Raw genomic sequence first — 18,342 nt, 5'->3', positions numbered from 1 at the left:
GAGGGAAACCATCGGATTCTTACCTTTCTGAGGTCATATGACCTCGCTTAATCTCATACGTCACAGGTCATCAATTTTCCCTTCAAGTTCCATGATATATCATCGCTGGCTATACAACCAGTAGACAATGTGTATTTATCACAGAGGCACCCACATGAGCACCCACATTTTTTTTGTGATGGCAAGGAAGCAGACTAGTCTAGCTGTCCATCAACAGATGAATGGATAAAAAAAATCAAAACGAAACAATACACACATGGGCATTCCTGAGGGGTCGTTACAATATTAGTTATTTGGGCATGCGGAGTATGAGGGGAGAGCTGAGAAAGCACTTGCTCTTTGAGAGGCGGTAATTCACCTGGTGAGCACAGTGCTCATTTGTTCCTGAACGTGTCTTCTTGTTCCAGCACTAGGCGCTAGGCTGTACGAGACATTATACAGACAAATGAAACACGGGCAGAGTGTGGAAAGGCTCAGGCTGAGGAGAGAGAGATTGTGAACGGGAGCAAGGCTAGGGAATTTCAGCCTCACAGGCTCCTGCGCTTGCAGGGAAATAGTCTAAACCCCAATAGTATAAAAAACAATAAAAATAAAATAATATTATGTATATAATTGCATACTATAATCACTATAAATAATAAATATAATAATTATTATTACTATTATCACTTGTGCTAGGGATCAAACTCAGTGTCCCAGAACACTAGACGAGTGTTTTACCACTGTTGTATCATTAGTCATTAATTTTCTTTAATCATTTAAATTCTTATCTATTTTTCTATATATGGGTTTTATCTGCTTGTATGTCTGTATACCATGTGCACTCTGTGTCCTCAGAGGTCAGAAGGGCATTGGACACCCTGGTTCAGAGTTACAGTTATGAGCTGTTGTGTGGGTGCCAGGAATTGAACCCTTCACAAGTCAGCCTCTTTGAATTCTACATTTTATACCCCAGAACATCTGATCTGGGCAGTCTGAGGGCTTTCCAAGCAAAAGGTAGTAAGAGAGAAAGGGTGGCAGTAATGACTCAGTCACAGTCCAGTTCCATACGCTACAGCGAGCTTTAAACTATACATTCCTAGCCAAGTGTGGGGGTGATACCTGGAAATCCCATGTGTGGGCAGTAGAGACAGGGGAATCAGAAGTTCAAGACTAGCCCTATCTGTACAGCAAAATCAGGGATAGTGTGGGCTGTGTGAGATCATATATCAAGGAAGGGGACAGAGAGAGAGAGAGAGAGAGAGAGAGAGAGAGAGAGAGAGAGAGAGAGAGAGAGAAATTGATTAATTGATCCAAAGTAAATGGCAGAGATGGAGTTGCTGCCTAGTATGAATCGTGCTGTGGGAACCTGGAGAACAAAGGAGAGACAGACGAATCTTCTGAGAGGAGGCCACCTTTGAATCAGATATGAAGGAGAAAAGGGGATTTGGGGGTGATGTACAGAAAGTTAGAAGCAAAAGTAGCACAAGGGTGCTTTCAGATACTCTAAATACCCCTGTAGCCAAGCTGGGGAGCAGGATGTGGGAAGGGTTGTCAGAAGCGGCTGGAATTAGAGTCTGGGGGCAGATCATAATCAGTTTGTGTATCCCTGGCCTTTGGAGGGATGCATATCTGAGGGTTACAGGTCCAGCTAAGGAGAAATATGCCCACATGCACAGTAAGAAGAAAGTCTAATATAGAGGAAGGAATGGCAGGACTAGAGACAAAGAGACCAGCATAGCAAATGGCTTAGTGTACGAGTTCAGTCCTGTAATTAGCAGAGCCTCTAGTCTTTATGTGATTACTGACACAGGTTTGCCAAGAAACACAGATAGAGAAGTCCAGGGATAAAGACAAAACAACTGGCACGAGGAGCTAGGGAGATGGCTCAGTGCTAGGTAAAGTGCCTGCTGTGCAGGGTAGGGTCCTAAATTGGACCCCAGTAGCCACATAAACACTGAGTGTGACAGTATGCCTCTGTCACCTCCGCTGGGGTAGCACAGAGGCAGGTGGTGGATGCTCAGGGTTTGTTAGCCAGCTGACCTAGCCAAATTGGTAAGCTTTAGTGAGAGACTCTGTCTCAAAAATAAGGCGGAGAGCTACAGAGAAAGACAGCTGACATTGATTCTGCACACACACACACACACACACACACACACACACACACACACACACACACACACTCGGGGTGGTGGGAGATTGGCACCAAAGGCCTGGCTACCACCTGCAGAGAGAGGCGGGGTGAATAGCTCCTTCTGTGTGTCAGCCCACGGTCTGTTCTTTTATCTTTGCCATCTTGAAGCAGATGGAAGCAGAAGGCTCCGTTTCTCATCACCCCTAACAGTGACAGATCTGATAAGGAAACATGTCTGTCAGAGGCTCACTGATCTGAGACCCGGTGAGCGGACAGAGAATGTCACCACCATTAACTCCTTAGCCTTCCTGAAAGTCAAGTTGAATGTGCCCCGGTAACTCTGTGTCTGGGTTGTGTTGACTTGAATACAGTTTCCTTTAATGGAAGATACGTTTGAAGCAGAAATACACCCACTGTCTGAACCTTGAATATGAGTGTTGGTCCGGCTCTGTCTCCCTGGTACAGACCCAAGGACGGAGGCAGATTTCCATGTACACGCCGAAATCCGATTTACTTCTTTACTCGGTGCACTTTCTACATTTAGGTCATCACAGATAGGGGCTACAGAAAACATTCTCCATGTCCAGTTAAAGAGCAGCTATCAGTGAGAACCGGATCCAGGCAGTGCTGTCAGAGAAGACAGAACAAGGACCGTGCTTATCTCTCTGAGCACAGCTGCCAGACGTCCTTCAGTGTGCCCACATCTCCGGCCAGTGAGTTGTGATTGCCAGCATACACGGGGAAACAGTCATTTAGAAAGCTGCCCGAAGGGGTTGGGGATTTAGCTCAGTGGTAGAGCGCTTGCCTAGGAAGTGCAAGGCCCTGGGTTCGGTCCCCAGCTCTGAAAAAAAGAACCAAAAAAAAAAAAAAAAAAAAAAAAGAAAAAAAGAAAAAAAAAAGAAAGAAAGCTGCCCGAAGTAAATAGTGGTGCTGGAACGGAAGCCCAGGTGTCTGACTGCAAAGCTCTGGTCTTCGTTTCTGTTGTGTACTCTTTCAAATCAGAGCACTTGGTGATTTGCTGCAGGGTCACGGGGAAGGGAGGAAAGGAGAGAACAGTTTCGGGTGAGGGAACCAGGTTGACTAAAGAAACCTGCAGCCCCTTATCAAGGTGGGGATACAAGAAAAGGAAGAGGTTTTGAAGGAAGGATGTTGAGAGGGAGTATCCAAGTAAGTTGTCTGTTGGGTGGCTGGGTGTTTAAATATAGAGCTTTAGAAGAAGTGACTGAGGCTGAAGAAGTAGATGTGGAGAGATCTGTTTCTAGGCAGCAGAAGAGGGTGTGGGCAGCGAGGAGGAGGAGGAGAGGAAAATAAGTAGAGAAGAGAGAGCCAAGAACCTCCAGGACCTGCACCATTTAAGGCCCCTGGGAGAGAAGACCCCCTCAGTGAAAGAAAAGAGAGTCTTGGGGAAGGGGGAGGTCACAGACGTTAGGGAGGAGCATTGATGGCGGGTGGTAGAGCCTGATGGAATGGAGGAACTGTAGAAGGTGGGAGCTAAAGGGACATTGTTGAGCCTGGAGTTAGATCAGTGTAAAAGCAGCTGCTGCACCAGGAAGAGCAAAACTAGCTTCTCACAAAACTCAACCCTGCAGTGTGGTATGAGGGGTTTTGTACTTCCTCCTGTTCCCTGAGTGAGACAAACATCCTGCATCATGTTGACAGAAGCTTCATGCAGAGCAGTCAAACTTTGGAAGAAACCAAAATGCCCTTCAATGGATAGAGTAGCAAACTATGGTACATCCATACAATGGAATATTATTCACCACTGAAAAGGAATTGGCTATCAAACCACAAAACTATACAGGAAATGGACCTTAAATGGCTATTGCTAGTATAAAGTAACCAGTCTGAAAAGGTGACAGAGCTGTCGGCTTCCAGCTCTGTGGCATTATGGGAAAGACAAAGGTGTGCCGACCTTGAAGAACAAGAGGTTTTAGGCAATGGGGTATTCTGTATACTTGAACTACAGATGCAAGTATGGGGCATTGGTCAAAGTGTCCCACTGCACTCTGTGACAGAAAAGGAACTGTGTAAAAGGCGGAGCCCTATTGGAAACCAGGGGCTGGTCTCTGACACTCAGAGATCCACTTGCCTCTCCTGACATCAAAGGCAAAACAACTGAAAAGAAGAAAGAGAGAGCAACGGTGTGCACACCGCTGTGATACCCATGTTCCAAAGGGAGTCAGCACCTCCCTCTCCTCCTGCCGACCAACTCCCACCACCAGGCAGGGCAGTTTCTGTCACATGGTGTGACAAAGTCATTTGCCAGTCTACCCAGTGTCACCTTTGGCCATTGCTCTTGAATTAAAAGCTCTGGTGGCAGTTGTCACTTTCTCCTTGTCCCTAATTCTGCAGGCCTTCAGACCGCCCAACCCCTGCTAGCTCCTCTTAACGCCTATGTCTGCCTCTGCCCCACCCCCAATGCTTGGCCCTAGCCACTGAAGAGTAACTTCTCTCCCAGTCTCTGCTGTGTTCTCTTTTCTGTTTGTTAGTCAATAGATAAACAGGTAAAACACCACAAAGAAAATAAACGATTGACCGAAGGTCTCTGGGGAGGCGGGTGTGATCAGGGCGTGTGGACGCTCATTCTCGGGCGGTTCTGTTGGTTTGGCACACTCCTGTTCCATCTTGAACATCTGTGGATTTACCCAGAGGGGTTTCAGGGTGGCAGCTCCCAGGGGCTGTGGTGTAGGCCAGCTCTTTGGCGCTCATGGGTATCACTAAGGGCGACCTCCCACTCACTTACTCTTCAGGTCCCAGGAGCTATTGTGTTGTGTGAGGAAGGAGAGGGAAGACTTGTGTATCTTACTCTTCCTGTTTTCTCAGGGTTGGCGCCATGGCCTGCTTCATCTGGAAAGGACAAGTTGTCTAAGTGGCATGTCCTCCCATTCTTACAAAATCCATAGGTCCCGTAGGCCCCTTAGCTATGTAATGGACAATAAAGAGCAGCCTTGTTCCAAGCACAGTGAGAGGCACTGCAGATGAAGATGATGAGAACAGGGCTCACGCAGCTCGAGGTAGGGAGACCAGCCTGAGACGTATGGCATTTTTCACAAGGGATGCTGTCGGGTCCACTTGGGCCACCGTCACACCTGTAGCCTGAAGGGCAAACCCACAGGAGTTTATCTTCCTTCAATTCTAGAGGCTAAAAGGTGTAGATCAAAGTCTAGCAGGAGTCAGTTTCTCATGGAGACTCTGCCTCAGCTGCAGGGGGCTGTTTTTCCACATTGTCCCTGTGGCCTTTCACTGGGAGGTGAGGGAGCTCACGGGAAAGAAAGCACATTGGGCACTTTGGATTTTTGATGTCTCTTCTATAACAACACTCCCCCGTCATGACCTAATTTCTCTTTAGTTGCCACTTGTTTTCAGTGACAGTTCCAGTGGGGCTTAGGGTTGGGTCCATTGCAGAGAGCTGCAGGTGACGTTGATGGTCACATCTTGTTGTGGTAGATGGCATCTGTAGGGACAGCAATGGGCTGAGTTTTGAGCACAGGTAGAGTCATGGGCTCTGTGATGGGCAAGCAGGTGCAGCGCCAGTCGGGAGGTGCTGGTGGTCTACAGCAAGCCATCAATCATTCTTCAGGAGAGTGGGAGGTCACAGCAGCTCTGGACCACCAAGCTAATGGGTGTTACCTCTAAGCAGCTTTTTTAAAAAGGGGGAGCTGTGCACCCCAGGTCTCCTGGATAATATACACTTGTCACCCTGAAGTGGGAACTTTAGGGTTCTTTGGAAAGTCAGTTGTGTTGGATGGTGTTTTGCTGGAGGCAGAGACGTGAAGGAGTGGTTTTTGTTTTGTTTTGTTTGTTGTTTTGTTTTGAAGGGAAACCAAGTGAAGGACGTTTTGCTAAAGCAAGCACCTGAAAGGACACAGGATGAAGGGTTCTCTGCTAATGACACACATGTATTGGTCCCCTTACGTTTGGTAGTCAAGCTCCTTTTGTTGGGACTCGAGTGTAATTTTAATTTTTTTAAGTCTTATTTTCAATGATTGTTTTTGAAACGTTTTAACCTTCCTTGTAGCCCACCACCCACCAGAGGTAGTGGAGAAAAAAGGATACAGGGGAAGTGGACCTGTTTAAAAAGGTTCTTTGGGGGGCTGGGGATTTAGCTTAGTGGTTAGAGCGCTTACCTAGGAAGCGCAAGGCCCTGGGTTCGGTCCCCAGCTCCGAAAAAAAGAACCAAAAAAAAAAAAAAAAAAAAAAGGTTCTTTGGAGCAACTCCTGTCTGTGCTGTCTGGAAATCCGCACTTCAGTTCACAGGTGAGCAGTGAGAGCTCGATCCGCTCACAAACACTTCCCGGATATACCAGCAGTCCAGCTCGACAAAATCTGGTTAGCCACAGCGATGACGTGACCTAGCAGAGACAGCCAGGCGTCAGCCTTAGCTCAAGTCAGCAGGAGAGACCAACAAGAACACAAGGAGAAGTTCTCAGCTGTGCCTCTCTCAGGGAAGATCAGCAAAGACTCAAGACCCACAAGTGTTGCACAGCTAGCTATACCAGCAAGGCAAGCTCTTTCTGTCCCTGTCACTCCGTGGAGTCCTATTTTATCCCCTCCAAACATCACACGTCGTCCACGTGCCGTGCCTCAGCTCGTGCTTCCAATCAGCCTGAGTCCTTGGAAGCTGCAGCAAACTGCAGCTCACCACTAGAAGGTTTTTGGTGCATTTCTCTCTACAGCGTCGCAACAAATGCAGCTCAACTATGAAATGTAAGGCAGACCAATACATTCGTGTCGTTAGCAAAGAATCTCTCACCACATGCTTGCTTTAACAGAACATCCTCTCTCCTGAGTCTGCTTCAGGGAAACGTTCCTTCCCGAGTCTGTCTTAGCCTTTCGAACCTGCGTCCACTTTAAAGAAACGATACACCAGCAAAACACCATCCAACCGACTTTCCAAAGAACCCTTACGTTTCCACTTCACTCCAGAGAGAAATGAACTAAAAAACTTCTGGTGGTGTGCTGTGGTTTCTTGCTGCTTCTGAGGACTCTACTGAACTGGACTGCTGGTGTATCTGTGAAGTGTTTTTGAGTGGATCGAGCTGCCACTGCTGACCTATGAACTAAACTGCCGATTTCCTGACAGCACAGATGGGGACAGGTCCACTTCCCTGTATCCTTTCCTTTCCACTACCTCTGGTGGGTGGTGGGTGAGAAGAGAGGTAAAAATATAAGAACCATCATTAAAAAGTAGGATGTGGAAAACCTAAAGTCACATCACTCAACTTCTACAGTAACAGCTTCTTTGTGTCTGCTGCCGAGGTAGCTGTTGTAACCATCAGATTAGCCTGTCCTTGCAAAGCTCAAGAAACAGTTGCCCCTCCTGCTTTGCAATGGCGGTATGAGATGAGGCTCGAGGAGCAGCCTCTCTGCCCTGCCACCTCGTCCTTTATGCCGAGAACCTTGTGCATGCAGTGTGTCTGTCCCGGGACTTGTGCTTACTGCCTCAGACAGAGGAATTCTCGTGGTCCTTGGAGACAACGGACTTTAAACTGGTTACTTTGTTTCTGTCACCTGGTCTTTTGGGTCTTTGTTGTGGTTTAACAGAGGCCAGGTTAATAGTTTCTTCAAAGTAGAAATTTTTTTCATCTTTATCATAATCTCACGTAGCCCCCAGTGGTGATTGCATGAGCAGGGTTGTGATTGGTTTTGGATGAACTCATTATGAAAAATGGTCAGAAGGAAAAGGGAAAGATAGTGCTATTGTCCCTTGGCCATCGTTTCCCTGGTATATTTCCACATTTGGGCACTACCTAGGCCAGAGTCCACAGTCTGACTTTCTGTGCCAAAGGACAGAAGCTGGCTTTGTGGCCACAGGAGCTGCTGTTCTCAGGGGATGAGGGGTGAGGTGTGAGGCAGGATGGTGATCAGAGGATTCGTGGCCAAGTTGTTCTCCCCCTTCTAACCCTGTCTTCACGTGGGAAACGTGGTGTCTGGGCTCAAGTCAAAAATGAAAGCCTGATGTCCCTGGTAGGGAGTTGCCGTTGCTTGAGGAAGTGGACCGGAAGGAAGGCACACCTGTGATACCTGGAGGAGCAGCTGCACTCTCCCATCCCGCTCCCTCACACGCACACACCGTGGAGGAGTTTACCAGCAGACTGGGTTTACAGACATCTCAGAGGTTACTCCACCCGACCCTGTCTGCACTGCATGCTGCAGTCCCTGTATGGGACTCTGCTCGAACAGCCTGTGTCTGGGTCGCTGCACAGGATGCCAACATTGAGGACAGCAGGTCGTCCTCCTATCCCTTCCTGTGTGCTCCCGTTCACCCTGGGCTGCAAACCTGGCCTCTCCGTGGTCATCCCAGCATCCCTCTGAAGCACTCTGCTCAGCTGCGAATCGCTCCAAAGCTGCGAATCGCTCCAACGCTTGCCGGGCAGGTTACAGGTCCTCCCCTTGTAAGAGAGAGCAGTCTCACAAAACCAGACTCTCCAACACTCAGAACAGCAGCATCTGGAGCCGAATGGATGCCTTAATCGGTTGGTGATGCAGAGGGCGTCCGTCTGCGGGGGAAGCTAAGGAAGAAGGCTTACAGTTGCTGTAGGTAGATCCGAGCCACCCAGAGCAGCCGCAGCCCCAGGAAGCTTATGATCTCCCCGGGAAAGAATTGACTGCGTTTCCAATAGGAACACAGAGGACAGCTCCATGTGTGAGTAATCTCTCTGGCGGGAACAGGCTACTCTAGTTATTCTGTGTGCTCTCTAACCACGGCTCTGGTGGGCTCTGCACAATGCCTGGCTAGGACTTTTCTTTGAAAGGCTCGTTAGTAGTGTATTGGGAGGAGATGAAATGTGGTGGCTTTCAGACGTTGGCCAGCACCAGGGGAGTTGGTTGTAAATCAGCAATAAAGAAAAGAAAAAAAAAATCAAACCTCAAAGACCCTTTGCTGTCCACAGCAAAACTGAAAAACAACAAAAGAATTAGCCGACCAGGGAGCAATGAATGCAGAAGGGATGGGGCTGGGAGGGGAGGAGGCCATGGGTCTCGGGAGCCCACCCCACCGCTTGTGGTGTACTCTCTGGACTTACCGTGCTGTGCTGTCTGCTTGCTGCCTGCCTGAGGAACAGGGAGCAAGTTTGCCTTTAAGCTTTTCCCTCCAGAGCACAGTGAAAGCAAATACTGTGACAAGGGCCGTGATTGACAGGTGCAGGCAGACAGATTGCTACTTCCAGAAGCAAGGCTCTTCTGAGTGGTCTCTCTCACTGGAAGAGGAAGCTCAGATTTCATGGGAGGCCAAAGCTGCAACAGCCAGGGCACCCAACAGGTTAGCAGCGAAGTCTAACTCAGAGCCTGCAGACTGGTCACACCCTTATACTTCCTTCCCCTCTCTCAGGGTTCTCCATCCTTCCCCATCCCCGTCTGCCTCCATCTGGCCTAGTTTGCTGGTTCCCAGGCAGGGAGCGGGGCATCCTCTCACTCCAAGTGAGGTTGGGAGGGGAAACGGGAGGAGAGGAGACTCTGTGGTCTTGTGCACCTGCCCTTTGTATCTGGCGTCTGCCCGTTTACGTCCTAACGTCCTAATGGCGAAATGATCCCTGCACTGAAGTCACAAATGACTTGGAGATGTCCAAGTGCGAGGGGATGGTGTTAGCCGCAGATAAAAACTGATATCCTGGGGTGGTGTTACTGCTGCTCATCTTGCAAGCAGTTTTCTCAGCAAGCATGCTGGGGGCAATGGGGCGTATCCAAGACCTGTTGTAAACGACCACTGTCCTGCAGGGCTGTGGGTTGTATCATGGGGGAAGTAAAGAGGAGCCTTATGTAGCCACAACCGAAAGGCAAGACATAAAATGCCATTACTGGTTGATGAACACATTCTCATCAATGGGGTGTTTTTATGGTTTTTTTTTTTTTTAATAGTGACGGTAGCTGAACATGCAAATGGCGGTTTACCTGGTAATTATCTAAATGAAGCAATCTCAGCCGGCAGCTATAACCATAAGAACTTCTGGCTTTAGTCTCGTTATCTGAGAGGCTGCATCTGTTGCATGAGACGGCTGTCTGGGATGGGAGTGGCAAGCAGTTTTACCAGGAGCTGGTTGGACCTCGAGTCTGTTGCTAAGGGGGCTGGATTGCTGTGGGAATCGGGCAAGCGGGGGTGAAAGTGCAGCTGAGCACCCCACCCTTTCAGGCAAGCTCTGGAGCAGATGGGTGGATTTTAGCAATGATGATGAAACTGGTCTGAAGCAGGCCATCTTTGACTCAGATACCCTTTGCAAGAAGGGCTCTGGAAGGGAAAGGGTACAGATAAAGGCAAGGACATAGAAATAGCAAGTGGGTGGATAGAGGGAAGGACCCGAAGATGGGAGGGAGGTCCCTCAGGAGCTGGCGGCTAATGCTGTGCATTTTCCTGCATTTGGCACAGAGTGGTTTTGCAGTGTTGGAGTTGAAAGAGAAACAAATCAGTGTAGTTTGTGTGAATGGAATGCAGCCCCCCCCTACCCCCTGCATAAGAAGAAACAGTGCACTCTGTGTTCATAAGGACAAGCCTCCTTCACGTGAGTGGGTGTGTGTGTATGTGTGAGTGTGTGTGTGTCTGTGTGTGTGTGTGAGTGTGTGTGTGTAGTGTGTGTGTGTGTAGTGTGTGTGTGTGTGAGTGTGTGTAGTGTGTGTGTGTAGTGTGTGTGTGTGTTTGTGTGTGTGTGTTTGTGTGTGAGTGTGTGCGTGTGTGTAGTGTGTGTGTGTGTTTGTGTGTGTGTGTAGTGTGTGTGTGTGTGCGTGTGTGTAGTGTGTGTGTGTGTGAGTGTGTGTGTGTGTGGTGTGTGTGTGAGTGTGTGTATCTGTGTGAGTGTGTATGTGAGTGTGTATGTGTGTGTGAGTGTGTGTGTGTTTGTGTGTGTGTGTGAGTTTGTGTGTGTGTGTGAGTTTGTGTGTGAGTGTGTGCGTGTGTGTAGTGTGTGTGTGTGTGAGTGTGTGTGTGTAGTGTGTGTGTGTAGTGTGTGTGTGTGTGTGAGTGTGTGTAGTGTGTGTGTGTAGTGTGTGTGTGTGTTTGTGTGTGTGTGTTTGTGTGTGAGTGTGTGCGTGTGTGTAGTGTGTGTGTGTGTTTGTGTGTGTGTGTGTAGTGTGTGTGTGTGTGCGTGTGTGTAGTGTGTGTGTGTGTGAGTGTGTGTGTGTGTGGTGTGTGTGTGAGTGTGTGTATCTGTGTGAGTGTGTATGTGAGTGTGTATGTGTGTGTGTAGTGTGTGTGTGTGTTTGTGTGTGTGTGTGTAGTGTGTGTGTGTGTGCGTGTGTGTAGTGTGTGTGTGTGTGAGTGTGTGTGTGTGTGGTGTGTGTGTGTGTGAGTTTGTGTGTGAGTGTGTGCGTGTGTGTAGTGTGTGTGTGTGAGTGTGTGTGTGTGTGGTGTGTGTGTGTGTGTTTGTGTGTGTGTGTTTGTGTGTGAGTGTGTGCGTGTGTGTAGTGTGTGTGTGTGAGTGTGTGTGTGTGTGGTGTGTGTGTGTGTGTTTGTGTGTGTGTGTTTGTGTGTGAGTGTGTGCGTGTGTGTAGTGTGTGTGTGTGTGTTTGTGTGTGTGTGTGTGTGTGTGTGTGTGTGTGTGTGTGTGTGTGTACACCTACGTCCGTACATACAACACCTTGCTGGAGTCTGTTCTCCCTTCTCAGGTCTTCAGACTTTGCAGCAGGTCTGTACCTACACCTGAGCCATCTCCCCGGCCACTACAAACATGTTTTAAACACAGAGACTCCTTCTTCCTCCCCCTGCCTCAGGGCGGAAATAAGTACCCCGTCTTGGTTTGTTCTAAGGGCAACTGGAGCCGAGTCTAGAGTTCTATTAAGGCTCTGCCCTCAGTGGTTTGGTGGCCCTTTATTTTCCTCCCGCTGAGCGAGGGGAGAGGAGTGTTTGTGGAGGAGGTCGTTCCTAAACTGGCAGTGCTGGAGCTGCACTGAGTGAGGTGTCAGCTTCTTCACACCAGGCGTATTTCATCACTTCAGAAATGGAGCCCACCCTGGGCCGTGCTCAGTTCTCTGTCTGCTCCAGAACGCAGGAGACTGTATTGTTTGCATAAAGTAAAGGACGAAGGAGATCATGTTTGCTGCGGAAAGGGGCAGGGATGGGGGTGTCTCCTCAAAGAGACACCCTGCCTATCAGTGTCTCTGAGTGCATGTTGGCCATGGTGGATTCATAGGGACCTGGGCCTCAAGGATAAAAGTTGATCATACACAGTACGAGTTGTTATGTGTATAACCAGGAGGTATCTAGGGAGTTATAGCAGACCCCCTCTTTAAAAAAATATTAAAATATAATTGTATCTTTCTCCGACCTTTCCTCCCTCCACCCCATGTTATAGCAGGCCTCTTTACCCAAGGTAAAAACGCAGCCTCCCAGTTCTGCTCGTCTTGTGGAGAATGGTACTGAGGAGGGAGGAAGTAGAGAGGTTGGCACACTGCTGCCTTCCACTCTGAAATGCTGTGGAAGTGTGCTTTTGGCTTCCCGTCTCCTCAGCTCCCCCACCCAACATCCCTCCCCACCCCTCACCCCCCGGCTGTGCAGCAGAGGAGCACCCTGAGGTCAGCAGAGGTGTGCTCTGTCTGTCCTCGAGTGCTGAGTGGCACTGATGGACGCTTTGTTTTGTGACCCCCTAGGGCCTGAAGATGGAGTAGTAACAAAGGCATCCCCCATGATTCTCAGCACCCTTCCCTGTGGACTCCAGCCCCAGCCAGAGGCTGCATGTGGAGCTGAAGAAACTGACCAGCTGCTTTCCTGAGAGCCCCTTTCTCTCCTAATTCATGAGCCAGCAGGATGCGGTCGCCGCGCTTTCAGAACGCCTGCTCATAGCTGCGTACAAAGGCCAAACAGAGAATGTGGTTCAGCTCATCAACAAGGGTGCCAAGGTAGCGGTTACCAAGGTAACAAGGAAAAAATGCCATAGCTATTCTCTGGGAATAGCTTACCTCTTGTTGCCTGCAGAACTGTTGTTTATTTCATAGTTTTGAAAGAACTGGCTTTTGGTGAAGGGATAAAGGCTTGGGAAGTAACAAGAAGCACTGAAAATGTTTTATTGTCATCTTTCAAGTGGAGAGTTTGTAATTTGCATTTGACCGTCTTTTAAAAAAAAATCACATGACTTTTCCCCACCCACATTTGTAGCCAGTGGACAAGATGTCTCTTTGGAGAAGTTCCTATCCAGAGGCTCACTGAACAGTGAGCTGGGAGTGGAGGGTGGTAATTTATATCAGGCAGGCCTCCTGGCAAGGTGAACCAATCTTTGGTCAGAAAGCCCCATTGTAGTCTCACTGTCCAGTCTGACAGCTTGGACCGGATGCCTGATATTACTACTGTGGGGCTTTGTAAGACATTTATCAACCGACTGTATCAGGGCAGATCACAGAACAGTTGATTGAAGGAAGTTTTATAGCAAAACCCCAAGAAAGACCATGTGTGTTTGTGCCAGCATTTGGGAGATCATAAGTTTGAGGACAGCCTGGGCTACACAGATAGTCACAGAAATAAGCAACAAATAAAACAAAGAAGTCAGGCCCTCCATTGTTGGAGTAATGCTGATGCAAAGGTATCCAGCTTCTAGGGCTGCTGTGAATACCCTGAAGCCCCCTGGAGAATATTCTCTTCTCATCCTGAAGACATTTTTGCCCAGATGAAACCTTACATCCTTGGTGCCCTGGTCCAAAGCTCTCCTGCCTTCCACTCCAGGGAGAGCCACACAGATGGAGATACGGTTTCATTTTTTCACGTGGCATTGTCTGTTAATATCTGACATTCTGGGCCAGGTGTCAGTCAGCTGTCAGCCTCAGTCCTTCTGAATTGCACACTGGCCTTGAGAGAGAGAATCTTACCCACGGGACCCCAGAGATCTAGAAGTGTAGCCTGAACCTGGCATAAGCACCCTTGACTGCCACCTCCTGTGGCCAGGCCTGTACCCATCAGAGGTACCAGGTCAACCAGGTTCGGATTTGACTCTGCCGTGTTTGCGAATTGTGTGACTAGCTTGACCTTTCTAAGCCCCAGTTTCCCTATCTGGGATACAAGAATAATATTAACCTTTCAGGGTTGTTATAATAATAACAACTTAGTCAAAGCATTTGCCACATAGGCTGCCATTTCATTTTATTTTTAAATAGAACTCATTATCATTTTTTTTAATCCACAACTTTATTGAGGTCTATTTTACATGCCTCAAGATTAATCTAATCAGAAATTATCAAACTGCTTACACTATGGTGCAGCCAGTGCCACTGCTAGGATTGAACTGTCCCTCTCATTCCTAAGTTGACCCAATTTGAGGGGTAATTAAATTGGATGAGTCTGTATGATGAGATGGGTGTCCCTGCATGTAGAAACACCTGATAGTCTAAGGCTGGCCCAGTCTCTGACTTTCTGGGCCAGAGGTTGGTCAGCCGTCCGTCTCAGTCACTCCTGCGTTTGAGCACACAACGAGAAGTTGTCCTCAGCAAGCTAGAGAAAGAATTCACCAGGACCCATCCATGTTTGTGCCCTAATCTTGGACTTCTTTTGGGGAGATAAATTTCTGCTGTGGCAGCCTGAGCATACCAATGAAACTACATTCTAACTTTAGAAAGCTTCCACCATCCAGTGAAAGGCTGCATATCCATTTACCATCTCCCTAATCCCACCCCAGCTCTCACTGACCATCAGTCTCCTCTTTTGTTTATGAGTTTTCCTTTCTTAGATATTACAAAGAAATGGAATTATAGGTGACCTGGTTAATTTTATGCCAACTTGACACAAGCTAGAGTCATCAGAGGAGGGAGGCTTTATTGAGAAAATGCCTCCGTAAGATGGGCTGTTGGTAAGACTGTAAGGCATTTTCTTAATTAGTGATTGGTGTGGGAGGGCTCAGCCCATTGTGGGTGGTGCCATCCCTAGTCTGGTGGTTCTGAGTTCTTTAAGAAAGCAGGCTGAGTAAGCCATGGGAGCAAGCCAGTAAGCAGCACCCCACCATGGCCTCTGCCTCAGCTCCTGCCTCCAGGTTCCTGCCCTGTTTGAGTTCCTATCCTGACTTCCTTCAGTGATAAATAGTGACACAGAAACCAAATAAACCCTTTTCTCCTAACTTGCCTTTTGGTCCTAGTGTTTTCACAGCAATGGGAACCCTAACTAGACATATGGCTTCTGGTCTTCTGTCCTGATTTCTTTCCTGTAGTGTAGAGTTGTCAAGAGTGAGTCACGTTTCAGTGAATGAGTACTTCATTCCTTTTTATGGCTGCATAGCGATGCATGTTAAGCACACATAGAAATACACGGATAGTCTCTGCAGGTAGGAAGGTTGGAGAGCGTGGATACACTGGACAAAGGGGTGATTATTGTCCCTGGTGGGGTGGAGGGAGACAGCACTGCTCAGAGCAGTGTGCAATTTCAGACTCCAGAATTCTTTATCTCTTGAATTTCCCATTTCCCATTTCAGATTGTGATTGGCCCTGACAATGGGTTATTATAGGGAGTGAGCTGGTGGATAAAGGAGGGTCACTACTGTCCTCTAGTCAGTCGATTGACATTTCCAGTTGCTTCTTGTTTAGGGCTATTATTACATGTTTGTGTGGGCAGAGTTTGTATCTGTGTTGGGTGAATATCAGGGAGATTTGCTGAGTCACATAATAAATATGGTTAACACTGTAAGAAAATGCCATGCCTGCTTTCAAAGTGGGTTTGTAATTTCACATCCCCACCAGAATGTGTGAGGGTCCAGTTTCCTACTTCGCCAGCGCTTTCTCTATCCTATTGTTTGTTTGTGGCGATGTTCTCTCATTACGATAGCCTTGAACACGTGGGATTACAGGTATGAGCCACCATGCCTGGTCATTGTTTTAAATACAGATAATCTTTGACTTACAATGCAGTCATGTCCCCATAAAACCATCAGAGTTTGAAAATGTTATAGGGTGAAATGCATTTTCTACAATACGTTATTAACCATCTCAGCTTAGTATGACTGAACACTTGGGATATCCTGTGCTATTTTTCTGATCATGTGGGAAACAAAGTTGTGGCTTACTGTTGCTTGCCCAGCATCCCAAGAGGGTCCCAGACTACATATTTCTATCCTTGGGGGAGGGAAAAAAATCAAAATTCAAAATGACTTCTGGTGAATGTGTAATTACTTTTTTAATCAGTGTTGAGGAATTCTAAGTCAAATCACCATAAACCAGGGATCATTTTTACAATCTTTACAAAAGTTAAACTTATACATACTGGCGGTGGTTGTACACAACTTTAATCCTAGCACTCTGGAAGCAGAGACAGGCCTGGTCAACAGAGCAAGTTCCCAGGCAGCTAGGGTCTATGCAGAGAAACCCTGTCTCTAAAAGAAAAAATAAAAGAAGAGGAGAAGGAGGAGGAGAAAGAGAAGAAGAAAAAGGAGGAGGAAGAAGAGGAGGGGGAGGGGAGGGAGGAAGAAGAGGAAGAATAGGAGGAGGAGGAAGAATAGGAGGAGGAAGAGGAGGAGGAGGAAGAGGAAGAAGAAGAGGGGGAGGAAGAAGAGGAGGGGGAGGAGGAAGAAGAAGAAGAGGAAAGGCACAGGAATTTAAAAGCTGTATTCTATGTGAATGGGTATTTTGCCTGCACATGTGTCTGTACACTTACCTGGGTGCAGTGCCTTCAGAGGCTACAAGTGAGTATCAGATCCCCTGGCACTGGAGTTACAGATGGTGGAAGACTCCTATGTGGTTCTGGGAATTGAACGTAAGAGTAGCCAGTATTTTTAACCACCAAGTCGTCTCTCCAGAGCCTGCTAGAGGCATCCCAGTTCCACTTCAGCTGAGCGTCCCTTTCCCTCTCTGGACCTCACTCAGGCAAACACAAGGCTCTGGCTTCAACATACAGAAGGGACTCTCAGGATGAGCCAGTAAGCAGCAGGCTTCACTAAAAGAGTAACCTAGATGTTAAGCACATGCTGAGCAGAAAGATCCCAGGGAAAGGGTAAGGTCTCTGAGTGTGGGTGTGGGCTTCTCAGAGGAGACTGTCCTCGGTGGCTACATCCCGTGTCCTTTCTAAGCTACATAGCTCTGTGTCATTTACAACAAGGTTTAAAGGTTATAGGTTTTTCCTTTTGTAAGCAAAACTGTAGGCTTTACAGAAGGGCGGTGTTTAGATTTAGAATGGGAAGAATGCCAAAAACTCAATGCTCAAATACATCATTTTGCCCCCCCCCCTCGTGAGCAGTTTATTTACTGTCTTTGACATCTCTGTCTGAGAGAGCTTTAGGAGAGCATGCCTTGGGTCTGGCTGATCCGTGTCTGAGGCGTGCTGATCTTGTTGGCAGGACAGGAGAACCAGGCCTAGGGCCGAGGAACTTTTCCACATCCCATGATGTCTTAAGAAATGACTTTCACATCTCCTAGCCAATTCCCTCCCTACCTGCTTGGTTCCCCATTCTTAGAATAAATGTGTAATATTAATTGACTGGCCAGCTCAATTTTTAAAATTAGGTCAAATGATTTTAAGTTTTCAATACCTACCGTGGCATAAGAACAGATTCACATCTTAACCATATGTAGCCGTGAGTTTCAGTGGCCCTATAGACATTCGCAATGTGGCCTGACGATTGCCACCAGTCACTTCCAGACCTTTGTTCATGTCTCCAAATGGAAGCTGTGTCCTCATTAAACACTGACTCCTCAGTCCCCTCCTGAGCACATGGAACTCTCTCTCCTTTGAGACGAGGTCTCTCTTACAATGTAGCCATGACTGGCCTGAAACCAACTCTCAATTGGCCTTGAACTTGAGGCTGCCTTCATGGGCACAAACGTGCCCATGTCCCCAGCTGGAGCCCGTTACTCTTCTTCGGGTCTCTTTTGTAGTAAGTGGCAATCCTGTGTGCCATCCCATAGCCGTTCTGTTTCCTATTTGGCTCCCATTGTCCCTCCACTCGCCACCCTCAGTGGGCCAGCCATCCATGCTCCCTCCTGAATTTCTTCTTGCTGGTACTAAGGATGCTATAGGAGACGCCTCTTAGGAAACACAAAGGCGGCATTCTCTTCTGAGAAAGCCCGAGCTTTATAAATGACTAATAATGGCTTTATAAGTGATTGCATTCTCTCCAGAGTTACCTCACATAAGATGTAGCCCCACCTGAGGCCTCATTTTATTACCTTAGCATCCACAGGTATTTTGTTGTCTGGATAAACCCTCGGCAGTGCTCCTGATACTGAGTGTGGTCCTTAGGCTTAGTGTTAATGGCAGTGAGGAAGTGTAGGGTAGGCTGGCTTTCTGTGAAAGTGAAGCTCTTCTTGGGATGCTGTAGTTTTTCCTCTTCCTTTAAATG

General features: G+C 47.8%; 2 protein-coding genes across 15 annotated transcripts in view; one reads left to right on the top strand and one right to left on the bottom strand.

Moving 5' to 3' along the window:
- The window catches only part of Ankrd6 (ankyrin repeat domain 6), a 140,399-nt gene that overhangs the window by 71,783 nt on the left and 50,274 nt on the right, over positions 1-18,342 (top strand). For 7 of the 14 annotated variants that reach the window (XM_063288213.1, XM_063288208.1, XM_063288212.1 and 4 more), the window contains exons 1-2: positions 8,621-8,759; positions 12,689-12,952. In XM_063288213.1, the coding sequence (XP_063144283.1) occupies positions 12,833-12,952 (120 nt within the window). In that variant the 5' untranslated portion in view covers positions 8,621-8,759; positions 12,689-12,832. Of the gene's footprint in view, positions 1-8,620; positions 8,760-10,472; positions 10,609-12,688; positions 12,953-18,342 lie in introns of those variants that run through there. The other 7 variants (XM_039110550.2, XM_017593571.3, XM_039110548.2 and 4 more) reach the window with 2 other exon arrangements.
- Positions 2,598-11,750, bottom strand: LOC134479061 (histidine-rich glycoprotein-like). Its single transcript, XM_063261341.1, has 3 exons — positions 11,742-11,750; positions 8,394-11,658; positions 2,598-6,465 (listed from the first exon to the last, which is right to left on the bottom strand). Exons 1-2 carry the CDS (start codon positions 11,748-11,750, stop codon positions 10,549-10,551), a joined length of 1,119 nt encoding a protein of 372 aa, XP_063117411.1. The 3' UTR covers positions 2,598-6,465; positions 8,394-10,548.

Source organism: Rattus norvegicus, chromosome 5, assembly GCF_036323735.1.
Source record: "Rattus norvegicus strain BN/NHsdMcwi chromosome 5, GRCr8, whole genome shotgun sequence".
In the NCBI taxonomy this organism is placed as follows: Eukaryota; Metazoa; Chordata; class Mammalia; order Rodentia; family Muridae; genus Rattus; species Rattus norvegicus.
Note: the sequence above shows the minus strand (reverse complement) of the source record. Positions and strands in the feature narration are given on the sequence as shown.